This window comes from Grus americana, chromosome 4 (genome assembly GCF_028858705.1).
Source record: "Grus americana isolate bGruAme1 chromosome 4, bGruAme1.mat, whole genome shotgun sequence".
Classification (NCBI taxonomy): Eukaryota; Metazoa; Chordata; class Aves; order Gruiformes; family Gruidae; genus Grus; species Grus americana.
In genome coordinates this window covers 45,444,107-45,471,198 of record NC_072855.1, presented here as the reverse complement: position 1 = coordinate 45,471,198, position 27,092 = coordinate 45,444,107, and the positions used below count along the sequence as shown (strand labels likewise).

Here is a 27,092-nt window from a genome sequence, read left to right as displayed (position 1 = left end):
CTTGGATTGAGAGAGAATCCAAGAACTTTTTTTACAGTGGACTTGGGTATTTCTGTCACTCTCATGGCTTGGGGTTTACACTTCGGAAAATATTTTTGTAATACTGAGTTACCTTATTTTTTAAAAACAAAACGATGAGAAAACCCAAACACATCATACAAAGATACCCCTCCAACCTTTTTTGAGTTGCATTGCCTTCCAAAAAAGCAGTTGCTGTGTCCATGTAGTTAAAATTGTGTCTTCAATGCCCAGAGATACTGTCCTTGCTGCCCAGAGTGCTGTTCAATTCATAGCACTTAAAGAAGTGGTACAAGAATGTACCGGGTAAAGTAATTCATTGGTAAGCACAAAAGGATGCTTGTGCTGTAACAGCTCAACAGGGATAATTATCAGGCCCTTAATTACTTCTGTTTAGGTTTTCTGAGGATGGATAGAACACTAGGCAAAAGCTTATGTGCCCAAAATTAGGGTACAAATGGTCATTTGTGTTGCATCATTTAATTTAGTAGCTTGACTTTTTAAGAGTTGCAGCAGTTTGCAATGAAATCTAAGTTCTGGTTTATGCTTTATTTACATGTGTAGATACAGATTTAGATGTGTTATCCTTTTAAAAAGACTCTGTCTATAGTGGCTAAATTTTTAATTAATTTCATTTTCTACAATGGCTGCCATTCAACGTTTTACACCCTCAGAGTATTTTATTAAGGATTTGCACCTAATATAGAAAAGTTCAATGGCTAGCTCCAACTTTGTCCTGCTTCACTTGCTGGTTATGAACTCAAAACAATGAGCAAAAAATAGGCCTTCTATCATATCATGATAGCTCTGTCTCTGATCCATCTAGCACTACTGACCTCCTTAGATACCCTGCCTTTCACAATTTAAAAGACGAGATCCTTCACCTTTATCACAGAAAACGTTATTTACAGCTGTCAGGCACTTTAGAGGGGATACCGATAGCACCCAAGTGCGGATGCTTACCTTAGGCTTCCGAGTTAGTTGGCATCCCTTCAGTCACATTCAGTGAAGAGAAACTCAGAGAAGGTGATAGAGGGTAGGAAAATGGATGATGTCAACAATCTTATCTGTCTGTTGAAAGGTCTTAGTAGTGGTTATGATATGTCCCAAAGTGCAGTTCCAAATCTGTGATGGCATGAAAGATCTGTGCAATTCAGGTCTTATGAAACAGCACTGAGGGCACAGTGGTATTAATCAAAATTCAGGTAATGGAGTGATGCAAGAATGATGAGGTATGTACCAGCTTTTGAATACAGATTTTGGCCACTGTGCGAAATCATCAAAAAATAACAAGCCTAGCAGCTCCTCAGAGCTTAGTGGTGAACACGAGGACCTTCCAGCAGTGTGAGCAGCAGACCTAATCACTTTGAGTGGACATTTGGGTGCTGTTGACAAAGCTAGACAGCAAGTGTTGTTGTCTGGAGAACTTTAACTTCTAAATAGTGATTACTGTACTAATGATTGAAAGTGTGAAAATGTAGCGATATATAAGTCTCTGCATCCCTCTAGTATAGCCCAAGCTCTGGATGTCTGTAAATCCTGATTTTATTTCTTTCGGGACACAGTGACATTGGAATTGGCCAGTCTCAGGATGACAGCATTGTGGGACTGAGGCAAACGAAGCACATTCCTCCTGCTTTACCTGTCAGCGGAACCCTGTCATCCAGTAATCCTGATCTACTGCAGTCTCATCACCGCATCTTAGACTTCAATACTACTCCAGGTAAGGCTCCTTTTTTTCTTGTTCTTTACCTTATAATTTCCTTTCATTGATCTCTTTTTTTTTTCTCGCTCTCTCTTTTTTTCTCGCTTTTTTTTTTCCTTCTTTTTTCTGGACTTGTCTGAAGATGCATGTGAGTTTTTATTAACTGTATGCTGTCATCCACAGATTAGCCAAATATTAATACACTAGGATTTATTACATTTGCTCCAATACACTTTACCCAAATGTATTGGATATCTATTTTTCACATATGTTGTATACAGAGTGCGTCTTACTGATTGAATGCTCTTGGCCAGTAAAAACTGATTTTGCTTGGTATTTTATAATTTGCCCTGATAGGTCAGTCTTGTAAAGACTTGCTATTTTCAAATAGCACAGTAGATCATTAGCTTACAGTAAAGCGAAAGGGCATCGGACTGGGACACAGGACACGTGTTTCAGTCTTTTTCTGAACAGGCTTGTATCGTCTTGTACTACATCTGTAAAGGACAGAGTTTCAAAGTTGCCTGTTAGTCACCCTGCCCTATGACTGTATGCTGAATTCTTTGTATATAAAGTGATTTCAAGTCCCATTCTGAAATACTTTTAAAAATGAACACATTTAGCAGAGAGGAGCAAAGCATAGTGGCGAGTGAGGGAGGAAAAAGGGGGAGAATATAAGAAACTTGAGAGCCTTATCTTATGAGAAGGGTTTAGCCAGAGCTCCTGGCGGGGCTGGGATTTGGGCTCTTATCTGGCTGTAGGAAAATTCTTAGCGGGAAACCTTCTCTGAGTTAAGTATCCAAATCTTTGCTATTAAAACATAACTGCTGGAGGAGGATGTGGTGGTGGTAGCTGTGCAGACACTTGGTTATTTTAGTCTAATTTTTAGAGTATTTCTCGAAAGTAGAACCAAAAATTCAGTGCTCTCCTAAGCCTGAGGGATTTCAAACCTTACCTAAAGGGACAGTGCTTAAACATCAGCCTACGTACTGTCCAAGTTGGTGCAATCACTGCACTTGAAACTGTGATGCTGAGCATCACTTCGTCTTAGGCTTTTTAGGGCTAGAGAAGACTACAAGAAGGTGGTGTGTGATTTTTGTCCCGATGTCTAAGATTGCTCCTGAGTGGGAAGATATGGTATTTTTTTCTATTTTACCTAATGACTAGTGTCCAACACTTTGAAGATAGTCTTTATCAATAAGAGTGTAACTTTTCATCAGCACTTTATCTATAAATGGGTGAATATTCCATTCTCCAGCTTGCCATTTACCTAGACCAGACGGTTCTAGGTAATTAATGTGCCCCTAATGACGAGCACAGCAACTGGCTAACTTCCAGAGTTGCGGGCATCGCTGTCTCACACAGCTCAAACAAACTCCACTAATTGAGAAGGAAAGCCATTACAGGTCTGAAGATCCTTCCATCACAGATGGAGTTCAGAGAAGTTTAATAAATTCATAATGTTCTACTGTTTGCCTTTTGCTTTGAGAAAATGAGATAAATAATGATCTAATGCCATTGCTTCAGTGTTATAGCAGCTTTTCCATTATCTTTGTAGAAAATGTATTAAGTAATTAGTGCTTTCTCATTTAAAAAAAAAAAAAACTTTTTTATTTTCTTAAAATTTGCCTAAATGTCCACATATTAGATATTTTAAAAGTAATTTGCAGGTGTAATTTTTCCCTGTGTGGGAAGGAGGAGAAAGGGTAACTGAAATAAAAAGCACATACCTTAAGGGCTTTAGGAATGGTTGCATTGTAGATAGAAGAATTGAATTATACCTCTATATACTTTAAGTCTGGGAAAAAATTAAAGCCTGCAATTTTAATTTCTTTTATTACCTTGGTCTAAATTAAAGATGGAGATGGAGGCAGCTTGCAAGAAATTGAATGCACTGGAGAAGAAAGAGAAAAGTGGTAGAACAGCCATCCTTTGAGGCTTTGGGGAATATTCCTCAGGATAGAAAATAAAACAACTTGTTGTTTTGGAAGGGTAGGCTTTGAGCAGAAAATGAGAACATACTTTTATTTTTTTTTTAGGCTTGAAATCTGCAAGGAGTCATTTTAGTTTCTCTTCTGATTTGCTCAGGCTTTTTCAAATATACTTTTTAATGTTTATTTTTAAATGTTCAAATAGTCAATAGCACTTTGATTTCTCTTCCCTTGTGCTGTTTTTGCTATTCGATTCAAAGTCAAAATGATACAGTAATGATCAGCTGCCAGTCACTGGTACCTTTTTTTCCCCACACAAGCTTTCTAAGGGACTAGATTCCTATCATATAGCATTGCTTTCTTCAGCCTGCCACTCCAGTTTACTTTTGTGGAAAGGAGTGAAGGGGGCCGGTTGCAATTCTCTTCAAGAGCTGTTTTATTTAAAAATTCTTGTGCTGCGTTACTTGCTACCGTTGCTTTAGCTGTAATCATTTCAATTGCTGGCAGACTTCTCTGTATTCTGTGCAGTGCTTTTGCTACCAGCTCTGATAGGTATGCAGCCTGAGCAATTGGATGGTAAAATGCGGTGCAGAGATGATACTTTTCTATTTGCCGTTCTCTGTATTTCTTCATATTGACTTCAGTGATCCAACAGAGCAGGTTATTTTCTCCTTGCACAAAACGCTTGTTTCTTGGGAGTATTAAGCGAGTTCCCACCTTGGTATTGTTTACAGTAGCTTCCCATCTTCATAGCATTTCTTTGAGTGGCAAGTACTTCTGTAAGAGCAAGAGGCAACAAGATCTAGAGCGTGTTCTGGTTTTTAATAACAGCTCTGAACGGCTGTGTCGTCAGCATCTGTCTTCCTCAAGATGTCATAAAATGTAGAAACTATTTCAAGTACTGCTCCGGATCCCTCTTCAACTAATTACTGAAGGAAGATGGGCCAATATAGAATTGGTGAGAAAAGGCACAAATGGCTTGCTAGTTATAAGGTATTTGTACATTTGCCTCAAGTACTTGGAAATGGCTAAAAACTGGCCTATACTGAAGCCCGTTATGTGTAAATGATGATGTCATCACTCAATTCTAATGTGTTTCAGTACTAGTGCTTCTCAAGTTGCAAAAATACTACTGTGAGCTTAAAAGTTATGGGCTTAGTTGCATGAAATCTGTAAAGTAATATATTTAAGCCTGAACAGCCTTTGTAGCATGTAAATCAACTCATATCAGAGACATTTATCTTAATGCTTTCCAAAAGATTTTTTTGGAGACATGCAGCAGTAGTGGCAAGATGTTAATTTTTGTTATTTTGTCACCAGATTTCTGTTGCTGACTAGATCTTTCTGTAGTAACTTGAATACGTTATACACACTCAGCTTTTGTCAAAAAAGATTGCAATTGTATCAAAATGAATGTTCTCACCTGGCAGCTATTTTTTCAGTATCTTTGGTTTTAATAATAATCATTATTTTGGCTCTAGATTCAGCAGGCTTTCTATTATTATCTGGTTTTTTGTTCACGTGACCTTTATGATCTTAAAAAAAAAATATTTTTAGAGAAGTATTCATTAAAGAAAGAATAGATGACCAAATGTCATGCCACGCAAAACTAGAAAAGGTTATTTGTAACAGAGGGAAGAAATTAAATTAAATACATTGAAAGTACTTTATCTTGTCAGTTAAAAGTACCTTATGTTAAAAAATCCAGTGATGGATAGCTGTACAATTTTAGCTCTTTGTTTTCTTTTTATAATGTAATGATAATAATCAAGAAGCTTCAGTTGATTAATGGGTCTAGATTTCAATCCATTAATAAGCTTACGGAAAAATCAAATGCAACATTTGGAGTTAAGCTGGTAATTGTCTAGGTTTCCTAAAAATAGCCATCTTGTAGGTATTCACTGTAAGTTTTCTGTCATCAGTCACTTGAAACAATAGTATATTTAGAACTTGAATATTTGTGTTTTTCTGTCTTTGGCGGGTTTTGTTCTTAATTACTAAAACATTGGCACAAAGAATAAAGAGCAAGCTTTCAGTCTATTACTTGATAGTTAAGTACCTGGATGCATTAATACTAGTGCAGTTTATTTGTGTATACATGCATGCTGGCCATTATACGTACATCTTCCTAGTTACTTAGATGTACAAGTCTTGACTTTGTGTGTGGCACTATGCTTGAGTGTCAGGCATAGGTAAATGAGTCTATTTTCTTAAAAGCATCATTAGGAGGACTGACACTCCTATCACCTAATTTGCTTAAATGTCTTCTATGTTAGTGTATAGGATAGTGTTGCTGAGTGTCCCTGAATTTTCTCAGACTTAAATGGAATTTACCAGGACTCAACATCTGTGAAAATCAGACTACTCATTGGTTTGCCTGTCCAGACTTTGGAAATTGAACATATTTTTGTGGCTTCTTTTCCTCGTTGTTCATAGAACTAGTCTTTCATTAATTCAAAAAAAACCCCACAAACAAACAGCTGTTTTATAAGAAGAAGAGAGGTGAAAATGATATTGAAGTAAAAACTGATAGTATTAGTGATTAGGCTCAATGATATTGTTGCTTGTTCTTATACCATTGATTTTTCTTCTGCTTTACTAAATTCCATACCTAAATTGCATGTATTTTTTTTCTAGACTTACCAGATCAAGTCCTGAGGGTTTTCAAGGCAGATCAGCAAAGTCGCTACATCATGATCAGTAAGGACACAACAGCAAAGGAAGTGGTCATCCAGGCCATCAGGGAATTTGCTCTCACTGCAACCCCTGATGCATATTCACTATGTGAAGTCTCTGTCACACCTGAGGGTGTAATCAAGCAAAGGAGGCTTCCTGATCAGCTATCCAAGCTTGCTGACAGGATACAGCTGAGTGGCAGGTGAGATTGGAGATTGTGAGCTAAAGCTGATGATGCCAGTTTATTAAGTCAAAATCCTGTTAATAGGAGCATTATTTAATTATTAATGTTGTGTTTCTTTAGAAGAAATTGCTCCTTATGTAACCTCTAATGAATATCTAAGCCGGTTGAAATTCCATTTATTCTGTGATTCCAACTGAATTATTACTGTAACTTTCACTACTGTTTGAGTATCTTGTATCAAGTGTCTTTGAATTTTGTTTTTAAAGGTACTACCTGAAGAACAACATGGAAACGGAAACTCTTTGTTCAGATGAAGATGCTCAAGAGTTACTAAGGGAGAGTCAAATTTCCCTACTACAGCTCAGTACTGTTGAGGTGGCTACCCAACTCTCCATGAGAAACTTTGAGCTATTCCGTAATATTGAACCCACAGAATACATAGATGACTTGTTTAAGCTTAAATCAAAAACAGGTTGCACTAATCTAAAAAAATTTGAAGAGGTGATAAATCAAGAAACATTCTGGGTAGCTTCTGAGATTCTAAGAGAAACCAACCAGCTGAAAAGGATGAAGATCATTAAGCATTTCATTAAGATAGCACTACACTGCAGAGAATGCAAGAACTTCAACTCGATGTTTGCCATCATTAGGTATTGCCCCTTAATAATTTTAATTCTGTGTAAGAAGCAAAGTCTCACTTTATGTCATAAAAATATGTATGAAACAGAGTAAATCAGTTAATACTGCTAGCATGTACACTTGACAATTCGATAAGGGTGTTTTCCAGAATTCTGAACTTGACATTGAAATATTTGCTGAAATATTATCTGGAATGCTACTATTATGTACTTATTGCTAAAGACAATGAGGCAAGAGTCATCTGTGAACGTGGCACTAGAGAAACTACTACACTTATTTAAAAACAAAGACCAAAAGAAACAGCCGTTATATGAAGAAAAATTATAACATTGTCATAAAAAAATGGGTTAATTTCCCAAAGGGAGCTCATCATTTTATACATAGTTCCCAGTATCTTGAATTCATCGAGCCATGCTATGTTGCCTTTGGTTTTCTTTGCATCAGCAGTTTCTTGAATGGAACTCTGATAATAGTCAGTAGGAGACTATAATGCCATATAATAAGCTGTAACTAAAGATCTTTTAATAAGAATAAAGAATGTACTGAAAATCTCAGACAGAAAACCTTTCTTAGTTTAGCAATGAAAAGGATGAGGGGAAACTCTAATGTGTGTGTTTATACACATTTTTAAAACATTCACATTTCCTTTAGAGCCTCCCAAGTTAGGCAGAAAGACCTAAAAAAATAAAATAAAATAAAAATCCCTAAATATTGCCTGTTATGAAAAAGCTTGAGTAAGTTGCATTTAAATGATAATTTTATCACTGTCTCTGGCAAAAGCCCGTGTCACATTCAATCAACAGATTGACTGTGACGTTTTTTCTGAAGATCGCATTTGAATGGTTTTCAAAACCAGTGGCAAACTCCAAAGTTAAGGATCCATGTTGATAATCAGTCAGCATCTCTGAGACATAAATATCTAGAGATTTAGCTCAGCTATTTCAACTGGCCTCTATGAGAAATAAAAGCAGCCTGCCTGCTAGCAAAAACTTGAATGAAGGAAAGATTCTAGATACCGAAGTTTCCAACAGGTAGAAAGGAATTGCAAGAAAAGCTGGCCACTGTGTAAGATACTCACTTTGCCAATGTCAGTAAGGGATAAAACCCTTGGGTTTTGTACCAGCTACAGCTTCAGAATAGCCTCAGATATATAGAGTCTGTTGCAGTAATTTGATTTGGACACAACAAAGTCAGATGCATTGTTGCAGGAAGAAGGTGGGTCACTGTGCGGTCACCACCTAAACATTATGCAGGTGGAAGATGGTTTTTCCTCCAGTATGGAAATCTGGAAATAAGCAGTGATCCTGAGTTACTCCTAGATTATGATATTGTTGTCAAATCCAGACACTGTTCCAAAGTAATAAGTACATACTCTCTATAAGGTTTAATTACTCATCTAAGTATAATTTTTATCTGCTTATGATTGCATCATGCAGATATCTTCAGTTTTTACAATTTTTATATAGAAATGATCGTAATTCTTCTGTAATACACACGAACAAAAGGAAGTTTTCACTTGTGTTACTTTATTGACATTATTGTGCTACGCTATTCTGGCTAGATGGTATTTCTCCCATACAAAATTTAACATGGCCTTTTCAAGGATTTTTTTGTTTCTTTCTGTTGTTCTTGAACTTTTTTTGCACTTTTTTTGTTTGTTTCAAGTGGCCTGAATTTGGCACCGGTTGCAAGGCTCCGAACTACTTGGGAAAAGCTTCCAAGCAAGTATGAAAAACTGTTTCAAGATCTACAGGACTTGTTTGATCCATCTAGGAATATGGCAAAATATCGTAATGTCCTTAACAGCCAAAACCTACAGCCCCCTATTATCCCCCTGTTTCCTGTTATCAAAAAAGACCTTACATTCCTTCACGAAGGTAAAAGCAGAAGTACGTCATCTTTTACCAGCTAAGGAAAACTAACTTTGCTACCTAATAACTGATGTTATTAATTGTTGATTGTAGGAAATGATTCAAAAGTGGAGGGCTTGGTCAATTTTGAGAAGCTGAGGATGATTGCGAAGGAGATACGCCATGTTGGTCGCATGGCATCTGTGAATATGGATCCTGCTTTAATGTTTAGGACAAGGTAAGTGTGTTGGATTAGGCAAAGCTTTTCCCAGCTGAGAGAAGGTTAGGAGTCAACAAGAGGCACTTTTCAAGTGCCCCTTGTTGTATCAGAATAGTATGAGTGTTTTGTTTGTTGTTAACAATTTACTAAAATTATGTGGTGTTCTAAAACTGGAGAAATCATTACATTTTGTGTTTATGAATATATATTAAATTGTTTTATATTATTTCTTAGCTGCCAGTTACTTCATGAAAATGAGATTCCATCAGTGGTAGAGAGGGGGAGATACTGTCTTGAACACACATGTGTGTGTGTGTTTGAAAAATTTATGTGTGCCAGCCTTATCATTTTGATTTAGTAGAAGTGGGAATGTATCTGAAACAGTGTCAGCTAGTAGTGTTAGAAAACGTGGAGTGAATGCTCTTTGGCTTCATTTTAGGCCAGCTTATTGCATACTCTTTTTCTTAATTTGAGCTAGAAGAATTTGTAATATCTGACTGTATGCCTGAGTCAAGGCTCTTTTTAATGTTTATGGGCTTCCAGAACTGCTTGTCCTGAGGTCTGGTCTTTTTCTTTCTGAGCTTGTGATCTTTCTCTGTCTCTTCTAAAACCCATGCTTTACTCTTCCTGGCTCTCACTTGCAGGAAGAAGAAATGGAGGAGTTTGGGGTAAGTGGTTGGAGACAACACACACAGACATTCATTCTTCCCTTACCATTTGCATTGTTTCCTACTCACTATCTTTAATTTTCTGATGCTTTGACATTTTTTCTTTTGTTAACCCCTTTTTACTGACAATACATTTTAATCCAGGAGTGCTTTTGCTTTTGAGGTTAAAACACAAAAGTCATAAATTATTTATAAGTCGTCGTAGATAGGAGTGGGGTGTTCTTCTCCCACACCTCCAATTTGAATTGCCAAAAGAAGTGACTTTCAGTAAAAGAGAAATTGTAAAATGGCAAGGTTGCAACACCTGAAAATTGCTGTTACCTTTCTTATGCCTAATAAGCAATTATCACAATCAAATACAAAAATTAAAACTTACAGTATCTGCTAAACTAACTTATTTTCATATTACAATTCAACCATCATTTTTACTCTTAACAATTCAGGAACAATGCGTAGCTTTCATATAGACATACATACATTGAAATGTGCATGAAATTTATTTCATCATGAACTAGTTGATCATTTTATTTAACAAAAAGCTGTCTTCAACCTAGCAAGTTACAAGCAAGTTCTATTCTGTAAAACTGAGCTGTACATTTTGTAGACAGTCTGATGTAAAAAGTATTTGGAGAGCTTTTAAAATGCCCTCTGTATATGTATTTAAATTTGAACCTCAACTATAGTCTTCTGTCAGCATTGCCTTACTGCATGAGCTTTTCCTAATGCTCCAGTCTTCTCCGTAGCTGGCTTACATAAGAGAGCTAGCTGAATGCTTTTCTAGATGTGTGAAGTGATATTGCCTAGTTGGAGCAGAATAGGTTAAAATATTTGTGTAATTAAAATAGTGCCTGTAACCAAGTAAAAAGATTTCCTGACCCTTATCTTTCTATCTGTTATAGCTGTTTGACTTACTGGAATGAGGCATGTAAGCTTTGACTGTAGACTGACATTCATGCAATCTTTTGCACGTTTCATGTCTATCAAGTGATACTGTGTTGGTCTAACTCATACATTTCCCCTTTTTTCTCCCATCCTGCCCCCGCTTCGCTCCAGGTCTCTCAGCCAGGGCAGTACAAATGCAGCCGTGCTGGATGTCGCGCAAACGGGGGGTCATAAAAAGCGAGTCCGTCGCAGCTCCTTCCTTAATGCCAAAAAACTGTATGAAGATGCTCAGATGGCACGGAAAGTGAAGCAGTATCTCTCAAACTTGGATCTGGAAATGGATGAAGAGAGTCTCCAGACCTTGTCTCTGCAGTGCGAGCCAGCCACCAACACACGTGAGCATTGTCGTTTGTTATGGATTTCAAAGAAACTGTTAAATATACCTGTTTCTTCTCTGAGGAAGTAATTGGGATCAGTAGCTAGACAAGGAGGTGGAAAATGATGTGTCTAGTCATTTCCCAGTACTGAACATCTGTGAATCTTAAGGAAATCATCTTGCAGATTAACAAGACAGAGACGTAGCATTTATGTAGGAGATAGGGCTTTCAGATGATGTCATGCTGAAGTGCATAAAGCTTCTTCAAATTTGTCCATACAAAGGGTATAGAGGAGCCAAAAGTTTCTCTACAGTTCTGATGTAGTCAGACTGGTGTGAATAGGGTTGGTCATCCCGGATACGTTGGCCTGGAGAGGGAAAAGGGGATTTCCTTATGTCCAGGCATTTCAGAGACACCTGGAGGGCTGTACCTGGCTGCAGCAGGGCGGAACCTTATGCTGGATATGGGTTTCATTTTGATTTGAGGGAATGCAGTATCTTATGCCCTTCCCTTCCTTCAGGGTAGCAAAAAATAGTAACTATCCATTCTAAACCAGTTGTAGTCCTTATGATAGCCCACTCTAACTTCTGGTCATCTTTTTGATAACTATAATAATAGTCATTTATGAGAGGGGTTTTTCTGAGAAAGAGAGTAAATGTTCTTTGATAAGGTACATATTTTAAATGGAGTTAAATCTCCCCCTCTTTTCCTCTTCATCTTTTCTCTCTAAAGGTATCCTACTGCATTAATTATACAAGTATTTGAGCACCTTTTAATTATTAATTGGAGGGATTTGCACTGTTCAGGTTAAAACTCCCACAATATTTTTAGCTAGTAGTCATTCTGTGCTTTCTTCCATTTCTTGCAAAGTGCCAAAGAATACAGGAGACAAGCGATCTGGCAAATCCGAAACGTCACCGGTGGCTCCTCGGGCAGGCATCCAGCAGAAAGCGCAGCAGCAGCAGCAGCAACATAAAGTAAACCAAGCGTTGCAGGTCCCTGCCGTATCTCTTTATCCCTCTCGCAAGAAAGTGCCGGTCAAAGACCTACCACCGTTCGGTAAGTGGAACGATGAAGTGTTCGATTTAATACAAGTTTGCTTGTTATGGCAAGGAGGCATTTTTAATCAAGTAAGATTCAGACGTTTATTTCTGGTAGTATTATATGCAGGCTATGCCAGTTCATGCACGTGTATGCATAATTCTTTTCTTGAGAAATGGAAAGAAAGAAATCTAGGAGAGCATCCTGCCAATTTTATCAGTATAAGTATTTACCTGTCACTAGCAGGTGGAAAGAATGCGCATTTCTGACTATCTGCCCTGGGATATTGGCTTAACTTTTCCAAAGGGATTAGTGACTTGGAGTTTTTGAGTGACCCATCTGAGATGCCTCAGAAGTTTTGGTGTTTTTTCAAAAGTTGAACATTTAATGTGAAATTCGGGCCTGCTGAAGCTGGTAGTCCTGTTGGAAATGTATGCCTGAAGTTTCACGTTGACTGTTGTCCCTTTGGCTTCTGCTCTCTAGTGCTTTTTTATTGTTGTTCAGTAGTTGCTGCCTGTGTATGCCTCAGAAAGACATCAAACTATAGGAATTTCTTCTAATCTGATTTCCAGATCTGCTTCCCAGCATGTGTACATAACATATATGCGTGTCATGGTTTAACTGCAGCTGGCAACTAAACACCACACAGCCACTTGCCCTCTCCACCCACAGTGGGATGGGGAGGAGAATGGACAAAAACTTGTGGGTTAAGATAAAGACAGTTTAATAGGATAACAAAGGAAGATGATGACGATGATGATGATAAACATAAAACAAGTGATGCACAAATGCAATTGCTCGCCACCCATCGAAACACAACCCGATGCCCAGTCTGTTTCTGAGCAGCGGTCCCAGCTCTCTTCCCCTGTTTATGTAAGGAGCATGACATGCTATGGTATGGAATATCCCTCTGGCCAGGCTGGGCCAGCTGTCCTGGCTGTGCTCTCCCAGCTTCTGCTGCACCTGGCAGGGCTGGGAACCTGAAAAGTCCTTCACTGAGTGTAGGGACTGCAACTGCCTGGCAACAACTGAAAACTTCAGTGTGTTATCAACAGTATTCTCACACTAAATCCAAACCACAGCACTATACCAGCTACTAGAAAGAAAATTAACTTTATCCCAGCTGAAACCAGGACAATGCATTATTAAAGAACTTCTTGTATATCACTTAAAGTACGTAGTATTCCTAATAAGTGTATGTAGCATAACTGGCCCTCCCTATTGCATGATGGTAATTTCACAAGCGCTTAATTCTGATTTCACTTTTTATTAGTTTTACTTGTGCACTGCTTAGGCTCCTAGTGAGACATTAGAAGCAGCAAAATGAGCAAGAAACAATTCAATATTCATCTAGTTCTTGTTGATTTTACCATTAAATTTTAATATTAAAAGGACTTTGAAGCGCCATAGACTGCGTCTTTGCTCATGGTGGAAAAGTTTCTGAAAACTGACTAGGTTGTGTTGATGAAGCAGCTGTAAATTATTGATAGAAGCATTGTGAACCAACAGATCAAAGATAAATTCTGTAGAATGCTTGAAAATAACCCCTACCGCAAACATTGCCAAAACTGTCAGAGAAGCTTCATCTTCACTTTTAAGACTGTGCCAAGGTGGATTTTTGAGGGGAGGGGAAGAGAAAGATGGATAAATGTTGCCCGAGAAAAGCAATTCTTGATGCCCTAGATCTTTACATCATACGTCATCTTCAGGATGTTTTTACTCTTTAGTTTCCCAAAATAAGCTGGTGCAGAGATCGTTCTCAAAAATGAAAGGGAGAAAGGCAGCTGCAGGATGGCCTTGTTTTGTAAGCCTAATCTTATTAATCTTCTTTCCAGCTTTCTTTGACCTTCTAGACTACTCTGAATAGAATAGAAAAGAAACAGGAGAACAGTTTCAATTCTTACTGTATAAACCTTCACTAACCAGTGAGATTTGTGTGTGTTTGTGTTCAACATAATTTTAGTTCAAGTTTCTCAGTAACCATTACTGTGCATATCCTTGATTTATATATTGTATAGGCACTATTCTGCAACACAAATCTGCGTTGTGTTTTTTGTGACAAAGTATTTTATTTTAGGTGGCCAGAATGAAATACCAGCTTCACTAATATACAGAAATAAAATGCTGTATTTTAAACAGGAGTATGTTTAAACGTTTTCCTTCATTTAAGCTGGTGTCAGAAACTCACAAATATACAGGAAAAAAATTTTTTCCTGTAGGGCGTGTGCTCTATAAATGCATTGTGAAACAGAAAGACGTGTTTATACTGGACTTTACATCTGCCTGCATTAATTCTTATTTAAAGGCATTAACTCCCCGCAAGCTTTAAAGAAAATTCTTTCATTATCTGAAGAAGGAAGTTTGGATCGTCACAAGAAACAATCTGAAGACACGGTCTCGAGTGCATCTTCACAGCTGTCTTCTCCTCCCACTTCCCCACAGAGCTCTCCAAGGAAAGGTATTAGACGTGCAATGTTTCTCATCCTGTTTCCTGAAGCTCATAGACTTTGGAAGCTTCTGAGTGAGAATTCGGACACTCGGGATAAACTACTGCTGCTCCTGTTTCTGTCACATGTGGTCAGCAAGAAGGCAGAAAGTGTAGTGCAGAGTGGGATACATGAAAGGTTACCTGGGAACCTGATTTCAGGGATACCTGCAAGCCCTCTGGTTAGCAAAAGCCGGGAAAGATAGCCTGATCTGATACAGGATTTGATGCAGTAGGTCACTCTCACTGCAACCGCTTCTGACAAAAATATTCCCGTCATCAGTGTTTCCTGCCAGTGGAAGGATGTGCGGATTGAAACTTAAAATCTGGGTACAGCATTGAGCACATTAGCCTATTAGAGGAATTATTTGCTGTGTCATGCATCTGGATGGGATGTGACCTATGTATGACAGGAAGGATTAAGATATTTGGAATTCAAATCACTAATACTCAACGTTTTACTAGCAGCCTAATTAATTATTCAAACAACGTATATGGATATCCGAGGAACGGTATTACACATTGGAGCTTTCTTAACTGAGTTAATTTTAAATTATTTTGTAGAGTTGTTTTTTAAAGTGAATTTAGGACTTTAAAAGACTTTTTTTTTTTTTAACCCTGTTCGGTTTTTTTATTGTACTTGTTCTGCTTATGAATTGATAAAACAGAAGTTACCTGCATTACAACTAGGCTATCATACTTCGAAAGGGACATTTTTTTTGTTTAAACTACAGGAAAATGCCTCCATTCTCTAAGTTTTTCTCTTTTCAGAGTATCATGACAGTTCAGTTTAACAGTTACATAATATAACATTATTGTAAAATATATATATTGGAGTTGAGTCCCCATCACAGAAGTTCAGAATGCTAAAGAGATGAGTGCATGGGAAACTTCCCAGTAGCATTAACTTTCCCTAAACTGCACAGGGATGGTGAGGATTTGAAACTTATACGGGTATCACTTTTTCTACTTTCTTATCTAATGGATAGCTAAGCCCTTGTCTTAATGTGGTAGGAGGCAGTGCCCATCAGCTCAGGCCTTATGGCTCCAGACTAATGGACCTAACCAGTTCCTCCTCTCCTCTTGGGAGTGAGAGCAGTAACAAGAATAACAATTCACCGAGGAGCTCTGGGACAGGCAGGGTTTATGGAAACAAAAGGGGAAAAACCAACTTCTGTTGAATAAGCAGAGATCTCAAAAGGGGAGAGATGAACGTGGCAAGAAAGTACAAATGCCCATCCAAGATATCTATTGAAGTGATCTTTACTAAAGTCAGATGGAGGATGTTATGTAGAGAAGACTTAGATTATCATCTCAAGTCCTTGTAAGAGATTGGGATGATTTCTCCCAGATACTATATTTGCAAAGAGTGAAATTATATAAACTTGGTCAGGCCTGTGCATTTCTTTAAAATGGAATTGGATTCTGTACTTGACTCGTAATGGGAAAAGCACTTTATTTTTGCAAAAAGCCAATTGCAAACATAATTATAAATTTTAAAAAATCCTCGGCTTGATGGTGTCATGAAGCTAATGCTTCTTTTGCTTTCTTTCAAGCAAAAATGGTATGTTCTTTCAGGCAAATCTGACAGCATTAAATCCATGTTCCCAGCAAGTGAATTGGAATAGATCACTTGAAGTCAGCTTGATGTTTACATGTAGATTGAAAGCAAAAAAATTAAAACTGTACATACTTGTAGATGAATGTTGTTTAATGATCTTTGACTTAGCTGGCAAGAGCATTCAGCTCAACTTTGTTTAATACTAAAACAAAAGCTGAATTTACCTCTGTGACATTTCATGGTTTGCAGATTTTTATCTCAGTCTGGCGGTGTCAATGCTACCTCCAAATTACAGTGTAATTCTGGTAATACATACTTTAGAATATCATCTTTTGGGAATGTAATTAGTTAGCCAAGTACCACAAAGAAAGCTTGAAAATCTTGAATATGTGTTTTAAATTTTATTGAAAAACACTTCAGGCCCTCTGTCAGCCAAGATACGTAATAAGCCGTCAGCCCAGACATCTGTGCTTCATGTTGTATCTGCTGTTCATCTCTGAAGCGTAGCTTTGCAGAACAGAAAAACTGTGTGAGGGGGTGTCTCGGATTACTCTAAGCAGTAGTCTTGTCCAGGGCATCTCTTTCTTTCCAGTCTTGGTGACACTGTTTATGTTCAGGCAGGTGGTTGGTTTTTTTGAGAAGTGAGATTTCATAATGCAGGGATACAAGTGTGATGATGCATTTGAAAATAATTTGGGGGAGGAGGGCAGAGAGGAAGGAGAGTGAGCACTTGGTTCCTAAATGAGTGGTGCATGTTCCCACAATCTTAAACCTCTTATTATGAGACAGAATACACGATGTTACACAGTTCTGCTATGTGTCTTTGTCTTTTGCAGTGCTGCTTCTGTGTAAATGTAATCGTCATTTCGATTTACTATGGTAGCAGTATTGCCGGCTGCCTGGAAATAACTGAGCAGGCTTCTCGGAGAGCCTGATTAACGTGACTTTCCCTTTGCAGGCTACACTTTGGCTCCTAGCGGCACGGTGGATAACTTTTCAGATTCTGGTCACAGCGAAATTTCTTCCAGATCTAGTATTGTCAGCAATTCCTCTTTTGACTCTATGCCAGTCTCCCTGCATGAGGAGAGGAGACAGAGACATTCTGTCAGCATCGTGGAGACAAATCTTGGTGTGGGAAGGATTGATAGAAGAATCATGATTGAACCAGATCAATACAGCTTAGGGTAGGAATTTTATTTGTGCTTACTTACATTATACTTTCATATAGTGTGTGGCATGTAAAAGTATATTTGTTCCTGTAACTTTCCCAGTATCTTGCTCAAATATTTTTCTCTCCCCTGCTCTTAAAAATCACTGTTTCAGTGCTGCGTTTTGTGATAATGCTCCATTTTCTGACAAGAAAAGGTTTTGCACTCCTGAATGTGTCATGAGGTCTACAGCAGTAAGACTTTACCTCAGTAGACCTTATCATCTGAGCATTTAGTAGTGCTGTAGATTATCCTCTTCATGGCAGACTAGTATCCTAGCCTGTTTTCTAGATGGGGAATTAACTGAATTAGATGAGAAATTATTCATACAATTATTCAGTGATCAAGCCGAGAACAGAAATAGCTAGTAATTTTCCAGTCTGTTTCATAGGAAAGTGTGTATTTATCGAACTCAGAAATATTTTTCCCCAAATATCTCTCCTAGTCAACAATAATTGGAAGCTAAAATTCACATTAGGCTGTTGGTTTTCTAGGTAATTTTCTAGATAATTAACTTCTGTAATGGTAGGGAAGCTAGTGCTGTGAGGAATTCTCTAAATCTCTAGCAGTGAGCCTCGGTCTGAAAATAATTGGAGCTCTGGCTCCTATTTAGTCTCCACTTACTTTTCTGAACTGTTATTTGGATGCTTCAGTCCTCTGAATGGTTTCAGGTTTTTTAATCCTGAGGGGTCTGTGGATGGCAGACCTGTTCCAAAACTGGTGTACTTCAGCTTTGGGAATCCCAGGCTATGCAAACTCTTTAATCAGATGTTTTAAATATTTGGAAGAGCAGAGTTCCAGTCTGCATAGCAAGCTGTCCTGGAGGGACAAATCCCAGGAGCCCAGATAGCTGCTAAACCAAAGTGACACTTTGTCGGTTTTCACTGTTGCTATATGTAAGTGATAGTGTCAGGCTTACTTAATTCCTGAAAGGCTATGGAGAGCTTACTTGCTCTACGAAGTGGTGTGTGTTCCCAAAATTAAAGTTAAAATAGATTTCTGTTTGCAAGAAATGTTGAAAAGTTGGCTTTGGGTTTCCTAAGCAGAAAAAAATCTGAAGAGCAGAAACCTAAACCTGAGTTTTAGCCACCTCCTGCAAAAACTCTAACTTTTGATCCTTTGCTTTGCATGGCTGGAAAAGCAGTAGAAACCTCTCTGTCACTCTGTTCCCTTTTATTCTGTGTATGTCAGTGCAGTTTGCCTGTCTTAAAGGGCTGCCTGAAGTTAAGATTTTACCTTTTGAAATAACTCCACTGAAGTGTTAAGTTTTGTCAGGGTATCTATCCAGTAATTATTTTTTTGTTGTTGTTTTATTGAGGATGCGCTTGAAATGAGTATTCTCAAAATTGAATTACTTCTTAATGCAAATAATACTTAATATAAATTGCATCGAAACGTTCCATATGCTTGCTTTTCTCTTGACTGTTGAATTCTTCGTGTGTCTTGTAAATGATCTCTGATTCCAACTGTGGGTTCTTTTTTTTTTATTTATTTTTTTTTTTCCCCTCGTCAATGTGCACCTAGCTCCTATGCACCGCTGTCGGAGACCAGAGGCCTGTACGCTGGAGCAACTGTGCTTTCTTCTCCTAGCACAGAAGAACTGTCGCAGGATCAGGGGGACAGAGCTTCGCTCGATGCAGCTGACAGTGGCCGTGGTAGCTGGACTTCTTGTTCCAGTGGTTCTCACGACAACATACAAACAATCCAGCACCAGAGAAGCTGGGAGACTCTGCCTTTTGGACACGCTCATTTCGATAGTTCAGGCGACGGGGCAGGACTGTGGGCCTCGGGCAGTCATATGGACCAGCTGATGTTCCCCGATCATGGCACAAAGTATGGCAGGCAAAGTCAAGGTAGGGAGGGCCTTGATCAAGCACAGTCCAGAGCAAGCTGGGCATCCTCAACAGGCTACTGGGGAGAGGACTCGGAAGGGGATACAGGTACCATAAAGCGGAGGGGTGGGAAGGATGTTTCTATTGAAGCTGAAACCAGTAGCATAACATCTGTACCAGCGGAGGAGTCAAAGCCAGCTCCCATGCCCACGCACATAGCAGTATCATCAAGCAGTACAAAGGGGCTTATTGGTAAGTTAAGTTTTGTTTACTGTGAAATATTTTAGTTCATTTGCTTATGGTTCTTCGTATTGTTCTAAAACTGCATTTCTTTTGTCTGGTTTGGTTTTTTTTTTATTTTTTAAAGCAAAACTGGACACTTTGCAGTCTCTCTCAAATTCTCCCCTTTAACTGTGCATTTATTGCTAGGGAAAATGTCACTTATTGTTGATTCTCATTTCTGGCAGTGCCTTTGTGTTTCAAGAGAGCCTGCCATACATCAAAAAAACTAGCTCAGCTGCTGGGCAGTGTTTTGAGAGGTTGATGTATTTAGGTGTCGGTTCTGAAATGTGAATTTCTCTTCACAGTAAGGCTCCACATTCTATATTTGGATATCTCAATAAGCGTGGCCTGATTTTTTTTTTTTTAGAAGCCTTTTACTTTATACATCTGTATGACTTGTCTGATAATTGTGAATATTCCTTACTTCTGAAAATGGGATCACTGTGTGCTTAAATACCAAGATGTTTCTTTGGACTGCTGAAACTGAAGAGGTTCCTAAGAAATTAGAGCTGAAATACATTTATAATCATTCAACAAAAGAAAGATTAGATAATATATAAATTAATGTGGAGGTGTCTTTGGCAGTGCTTAGCATTTTTCTTGTCCTGTTCCTTTTACGCATCCCAGTCCTTGGGCCATCCAAGACCTCTGCATTTTTACCTCTCATTCCTTTCATTCCCCTTCACTTTGCCTTTCTTCAGGTTAATATGAAGAACTATTTAAAAGCCATTTTGTGCTGACACAGCTGAAAAAGCCTGCCAGATTGAGGTCATGCTGAGACCACTGTGATAAACTGCTTTTCCATTTTCTGCCCAAGCATATTGCTTAGCAATGGCCCATTGCCTCAAAGCTTGGGTGCAGATCCGAATCCCTGAACTATGAAGAGGAGGAAGCCATTCAGTTCAGGACTCCAGGTTCTGATTCATGCCGCTCTCTAATTTTACTCTTTGATGCCCTTGGTTTCCACCAGAATGTGGAACAAGCATGTCCAAACTTGCCTCTCAAGGCAGTGCTTTCCACTATGTTTTTAGAGACTTGAGAGAACGTGAAAGAGATCTGAAATTTCAAGCCACATGCTGCTACACGCTTCAGTACTATTATTACCTAATTGTCCTGCAAATGTAACTCTGCGTATCACTGCCCAACAGAAGCCACTATTTTTGCATGGTTCTTTTGCACTGAATAGGCGTTGATCTCTGGCAGTATTTCAATAGATTTTATTTATTTTTTTTTTACAGAATTTCGTCTGTCTCAAAGTTACTTTTCAGAAATCTTTGAATAAAATTTCTCAGAAACTTCTTCATGCTGCTTTGCTTGGTTAAAACAATTTGCCCAAGAAAAATACTCAGATTCTATTGGAAGCTATTTGGTTTTGTTATAATACCAAGACTTTAATCTATAAAAACTCACATGCAAGTAGCACTGGTCCATTTTAAGCTTGTACTGCCCTTTCAGTCAATTCCATGCTGCATAATGCAGAATGATGTTGTGATCACCGCTTGTGCAAGAATATACAGTGTATGACAAGCTGTGGAGAGTAAATCGTCTGTGTCAGTGGTTTTTCCTGCTGTGTTTGCCTTTGTACTGTAAGTTAAGTGCTCGTGTATTAAAGGGCTAGACCCATGAAAAGTGTTCAGTATCAAAGCCCCAGCTGACTTCTTTAGATACATAACTCCAAAACAGTCTCACGCCTGTCTGCTGTGTGTCCCCACAGATGCTTAAAGTTCTTAACTACTGTTTCCTCTCCGCAAGAGAGAACTACTAAGTATGCCCAAAGTCTTGTTCAGGTAAACAGTTGTGCCTCAAATGAGATCCACAAACTAGGTGGTGGTCTTTCCATCTCCTACATAAAATGATATGCAATCATTGTTCTTATGGGCATGCTTTCAAGTTTTAATTTTGCAGATGATACAACCGTAAGAGCAGCAGACACAGTACTGCATATAGAAAATATGAAGATAAAGCTCCACTTCTCTTCCATAACTTTTGGAATTGTAGCTTACGTTTCATTAAGTAGTAAGATTTGTAGGAAGAAATAATATATCAGGTCCTTTTTTTTTTTTTTTTTTCTTCCTTCCCTGCAAGATGCTAAAAACAAAAGAGATGAGCTCTTAGGTACAAAGCCCATCTTCAGGATTAAGATAGTCGTACGTTTGGGGAGATGCCAATATTCCTGATGGTTGCTACTTCTGTGGACTCTTGAGTCTTTCACATTACTTTGATCATTGTACATTTTATGCTATACAATTGATGGGACACCTTCAGTTGCTAAGTTTGAACGAATTCCCTATGAAATTTGGTGAATTTTATTAGAATAATGCTTCACTACTGGAAGAGTAGCTATATCCTGTGTACGTTGTATATTCTGTACTTTCTTGCATGGTTTATTTTTAAAGACCTCATTGTCTACTGTATGGTTCAGATTTTCTCTTCCTGGGCTGTTGAATTGGTTGATGTTTATTTAACTTTCACTGTTTATTTTCCTTCGAGCAGTTTTCCTCTTACTATCTCTTACAATAATCTGTTGGTTTTCCTGCAGCGCGAAAAGAGGGTCGATATCGGGAACCACCTCCAACTCCTCCTGGTTATGTAGGAATACCTATTGCTGAGTTTGCAGAAGGTGCTTCCCATCCAACCAGAAAGCCTCCGGATTACAACATAGCACTTCAGAGGTCTAGAATGGTGGCACGAACATGTGAGACCCATGGGACATCAACTACGCAGCAGCAGTCGCATGGCCATTCCACTAGCAGGCCTGTGAACAAACCTCAGTGGCATAAACCAAATGAGTCAGATCCACGTCTTGCTCACTATCCGCCTCAAGGGTTTTCCACAGAGGAAGATGGTAAATTTCTAATTGTTAGATTTTGAGCGTGCTGCATGCAAAAATGGTCAATGCTTTCACAGACACAAAGCAAATTACGCAAATGTGTTCTGCCATAGAAATTCTTGCCATACTTTGAGCTCTCTTCCATCTTTCATAACTTACTATTTGTTAACTTTTTGGAAGGGGAGGAATTTAGTTCATCCTAAATGCAATTTAAAATTTGGAATGTAGGTCCACCTGAACCTTAGGCAACCAAGCAGTTGGCTTAGTCATTTTCTCTGCAATACAGAGATCAGGTACAGCCCTGCCTGCCCTGAAAGTTGCCAGCGTACCTAATGTTTCTCACTAACCATGTATTTAATGGTCAAAAAAGTCTCCTAGCCTCTATAGAGTACCTGCCCATCCGCCCCACAGGGCATCGTTAGTCAGGTTTATTTGCATAGTCGCTCACATTCTACCTGAATCTCTTACGCTGTAGACACTGGGTCTTCCACACCAACTGCTTCACGGAACGAGCCCACTACTCTTTTGCTGCCTGGCTTGCCCGAGCGTGTCTGTATCTTTATGCTTTAGCTCAGCTATAATGATAGCTGGTTTTCTATGGAGTGCAAGCATAGCTGGATTGCATCTTTAGGGCTAGGAGCTCAAAATATAGGCAGGGCAGTGCCCAGATCACATATTGGAAGGCTTTGTTTTGCTTGATGATAGAAAGGCTAACTTTCCCCTTCTTTCCCTAGCTGCTTAGTTACAAAGGTTTTATGTGCAGGATGAACTCTGCAGTTGAACATGATGGAAAAAAAAATGAAGTCCACCTTGATCAAATTGCCTCAAACTTTGAGAATTAATATGATGGAGAATTTTAATTGTTTCTACCAATGATGACTACAGTGGCACTCAATTTTTATGCAATCTTAATTTGAATAAATCACAGGGAAAAATGTAGGATGTCTTTATGAAGCTATTGAACATCTAGGAATAGCTGTTGTGTTCCTCAGGCTGAGGAACTGCACTCTAGCTCAGTTATAGCAATTGTCTTATTTTCTTCGAGACAAAATTACAAAGGAATTCTTTGTCATGAGACCTGAAATGTACAGATATTTAGATTGTTTAAAAATATATACCTAATACAACGAAATGGAAAACACATGAGCACAGTACAGGTTATTTCATTCAGTAGCAGTCTTGTTCTATATGAACTAAATTCTATTTTCCCTTATCCTATTGTGTTTGCAGAAGATGAACAAGTCTCTGCTGTCTAAGACTTGGGGCTTTTCTGGATCCAGAGTGAGCCACCTTAAAGGAGAGCACAAGAAGACGTCCCTAGAATAGGAGCCTTGGAACTATAGTTAAAGGATGGTGGACCTATTTGCCTCCTTCCCTGCCTTAAAGCAGCATGGGGCTTCTTCCTCCGCCCCCCCCCCCCCTTCTGTCCCCTCTCCCCTTGCATGTGAAATACTGTGAAGAAATCGCCCTGGCACTTTTCAAACTGTGTTGCTTGAAATGCACAGTGCAGCAATCTCCAAGCTACCACTGTCGCTGTCTGCCACATCACACAGTATCATTCCAAATTCCAAGATCATCACATCAGGATGATTAACTCTGGCTGCACTTCCCAATGCCTGGAAGGGTTTTTTTAAATCTTCCTTTTAGATTTTAATCGCAATCCTAGCACTTAGTCTCATTGGGATAATGAGATAAGCTAGTTGTCAAATTGCATTTGGCCTTTAACCTACAAAGAGAAAAATGCATTGAAATCCTTCAAGGAGGCAGTGCTTATTTGCTTGTTTACAATGCCTTTGTTACAGTTTTCTATGTTTGCATTTCGGAGATCAAATACCGCATCTGCATAGTAATTACAGTATTGTTTCATACCTGTGAGTAGGGTTGCCAGCCTGAGCTCCTGGAAAGAATATTGCTATGGCATGGCTGAGCAGGGCAGAAGGGAAGGCAGAGGGTACGGGATGCAGCCTTTCCTTGACCGTCTGGCTTCACTCTTAATGTGCCCCACCCTGGAATCTTCAAATTTTCGTAAATGTTAGCGTTAATGGCATCCTCAGCCGGGTCTAGTGTGAATGCAGAAACGTGTGCTTGCAACTGGCCGGTGATGGAAGAGGACACTGCGTGTCTCATACCTGTGCCTTGCGGAATACAGGATGGCATATGAGAAATGAAAGTGTCCCTTCCTAATGAGACAGACGGCAACCCCACCTTTAAGTTATATATTATTTTTATTTTATTTTTTTTTACTATATAGTAGTTATATTAAAAGAAAAATTAACTGGATAATGTTGCAGTGAAGGCAAGTTGGGATGTCACAGCTTGTGTCAGCTGTTAACACTGATCTAATAACCTCCATCTATTGACTTTGGCATTAGGGGATAAACGAGCCTTTAAGTAATGAAAAATAACACGTTTAGATTTGCCAGCCTTTGCAATGCAGAAATAGTCACAACTGTTAATGGCTTCATGGAACACTGCATGTGTAGAGAAGGCCAATGTGTAGCAACCACCTGCTCACAGCTGCTATTAACCCTATAATGACTGAAATGACCCTCCCCTCTATTTTTGTGTTGTTTTTGCACAGACTCCGGAGAAGTGAAGGCTGCCAATCCGAGTAGTACTCAAATGTGAGGAACTGCTGGTCTTGGATTTTTTTTTTTTATTTTTTTTTCCATTGAACTCAGCTGATCATATTGATCAGTAGATAAACGTAAATAGCTTCAACTTTTAAAGATCAAATTGCAGTGTTTTTTCACTGTATCAAACAAATGTCAGTGCTTTATTTAATTCTCTCTCCTGTAATCATAGCTTTTTGTCTATTTGCTTATATATCACATTGTCAATTATGCATTTGTAATTTTACATGTAATATGCATTATTTGCCAGATTTATTCTCAAGGCTATGGACCTCATGTGCATATAGAAATACAAAATCCTAGCTCTATCACAAGTTGCACAAATGTTATATAAGCATTAAGTAATTGTAGACCATAGGACTGCTAATCTCAGTTCGCTCTGTGATGTCAAGTGCAGAATGTACAATTAACTGGTGATTTCCTCATACTTTTGATACTACTTGTACCTGTATGTCTTTTAGAAAGACATTGGTGGAGTCTGTATCCCTTTTGTATTTTTAATACAATAATTGTACATATTGGTTATATTTTTGTTGAAAATGGTAGAAATGTACTATGTTTATGCTTCTACATCCAGTTTGTATGAAGCTGGAAAATAAATAAATATAACATTAATGAAGTCCATATTGATTCTTATGCATTTTACATGTTCCACATACTTGAACAAATTTATGAAAAAATTTTACTTCTCTGTGTATTAATATTAAAGGGACATTGCCAAGTGATGTGGGCAAACCATTGGTGTGGAGTTTTTCTTAATATTAAGTTATGCTGCTGATAATTTTTGAAAAGTTTGGGGGGGTGTGTATGTGTACTGCTGAATGAAAATGACTGATATGTTGTGTGTCCCCAGCAGAAACACTTGAGACACCAAAAAAGGAGTATAGATACAGTCTTAGGTATATGTAGAATGTAAAGAGTTTTAAAGGAAGGACTGTGGTGATTTTGTATTCTGTATGGTGTAAAAGTAAAGAATACACGTTGTAACATTTGGGTAGGGAGAAGTATGGAAAGTGATCCATTTGAGTTTTTACCGAAGAAGGTATTTCAGGTAATAAAGATGACCCAATAGCACCACCAGTAATAAAAGTTGATGTTAATTCAATGTCAAATCTGTAGATTTCTTTTTTCCAGATGTTAGATTCATTATTTTCAGCAGTATGCAGAAGACTGGGTTAAAATGTCACTGCTAAAGCTATTATCAACTGTATCCCATTTAGCTTTAAAATGCTTGACAGGTGGTGTTTCCAAATCTAAAATTAGTTTATTGCAAGGAGAAACAACAAAATGCTCTGTATAGATTGAATTCTTCCTAACATAATTCTAAAAATGTTCCACACTTAAAATACAATCATAAGCAAGTTAGGAGTCACTGAAAATACAGGTATCAAACATTCTCTTTTTACCACTGGAATCTCTAGCACTGTAAGGAAGCAAATTATGGGGACTATTAGATTTGTATGGTGCGTGTGTGTCTGTGTAACTAATCTTTGCGAATCCATGTCTAATACTTGTTGGGTACATTTCCACAAGCTAGAGAACTACCGTTAGTTCTGCCACTAGCAGAACGAACGTACATTTTTATCTATCTTACCTGCAAGTTTGTCCTTTGATAATACTAAAGGTACATTGTTAGGGAAATAAGTCCTCTTATCAACCTGTGAGGTGTATGAACCATTTGCACACTTGTAAATTTTCTTCAATATGCTTGATATAGTATTCAATTAGGCAGCATTCCCTACCCGCCTGTTCATACCTCCCTTCTGTAACTAATATTTTTAGAACACACTATGTAGAGACATCCTCAATGCTCATCGTCCAATACACGTAGCTTAACTCATTTTGGATTGGGAGATAAAGAGCACTTAACACAGCAACCGATTCAGTAGAGCTAAAAGCCTGGCTGTGGTATGACGACTTCTGAAACAGATTGGATCTAGTACCTGTAATACGAATGTTGCACTCACTGTGGGGATGCAGCAAGGTGTGGACAAGTAACTACCGGTTGCTGGGATTTGGTGTTACATTAATAAAAATTGCACTGAATGCTGAAGTCTAAGGAAATTTTTT

At 38.4% G+C, this 27,092-nt stretch overlaps 1 protein-coding gene across 9 annotated transcripts in view; it reads left to right on the top strand.

The window, feature by feature from the left end:
* Window positions 1-25,757, top strand: part of RAPGEF2 (Rap guanine nucleotide exchange factor 2) — a 192,404-nt gene extending 166,647 nt beyond the window's left edge. For 4 of the 9 annotated variants that reach the window (XM_054823761.1, XM_054823758.1, XM_054823757.1 and 1 more), the window contains 13 exons: window positions 1,584-1,741; window positions 6,292-6,532; window positions 6,781-7,164; window positions 8,819-9,030; window positions 9,118-9,241; window positions 9,868-9,891; window positions 10,945-11,168; window positions 12,021-12,209; window positions 14,497-14,649; window positions 17,196-17,421; window positions 18,970-19,529; window positions 22,099-22,404; window positions 24,971-25,757. In XM_054823761.1, the coding sequence (XP_054679736.1) occupies window positions 1,584-1,741; window positions 6,292-6,532; window positions 6,781-7,164; window positions 8,819-9,030; window positions 9,118-9,241; window positions 9,868-9,891; window positions 10,945-11,168; window positions 12,021-12,209; window positions 14,497-14,649; window positions 17,196-17,421; window positions 18,970-19,529; window positions 22,099-22,404; window positions 24,971-25,017 (2,848 nt within the window). In that variant the 3' untranslated portion in view covers window positions 25,018-25,757. Of the gene's footprint in view, window positions 1-1,583; window positions 1,742-6,291; window positions 6,533-6,780; window positions 7,165-8,818; window positions 9,031-9,117; window positions 9,242-9,867; window positions 9,892-10,944; window positions 11,169-12,020; window positions 12,210-14,496; window positions 14,650-15,690; window positions 15,814-17,195; window positions 17,422-18,969; window positions 19,530-22,098; window positions 22,405-23,619 lie in introns of all 9 variants that reach the window. The other 5 variants (XM_054823759.1, XM_054823763.1, XM_054823764.1 and 2 more) reach the window with 4 other exon arrangements.
* Window positions 25,758-27,092: the final 1,335 nt, after the last annotated feature.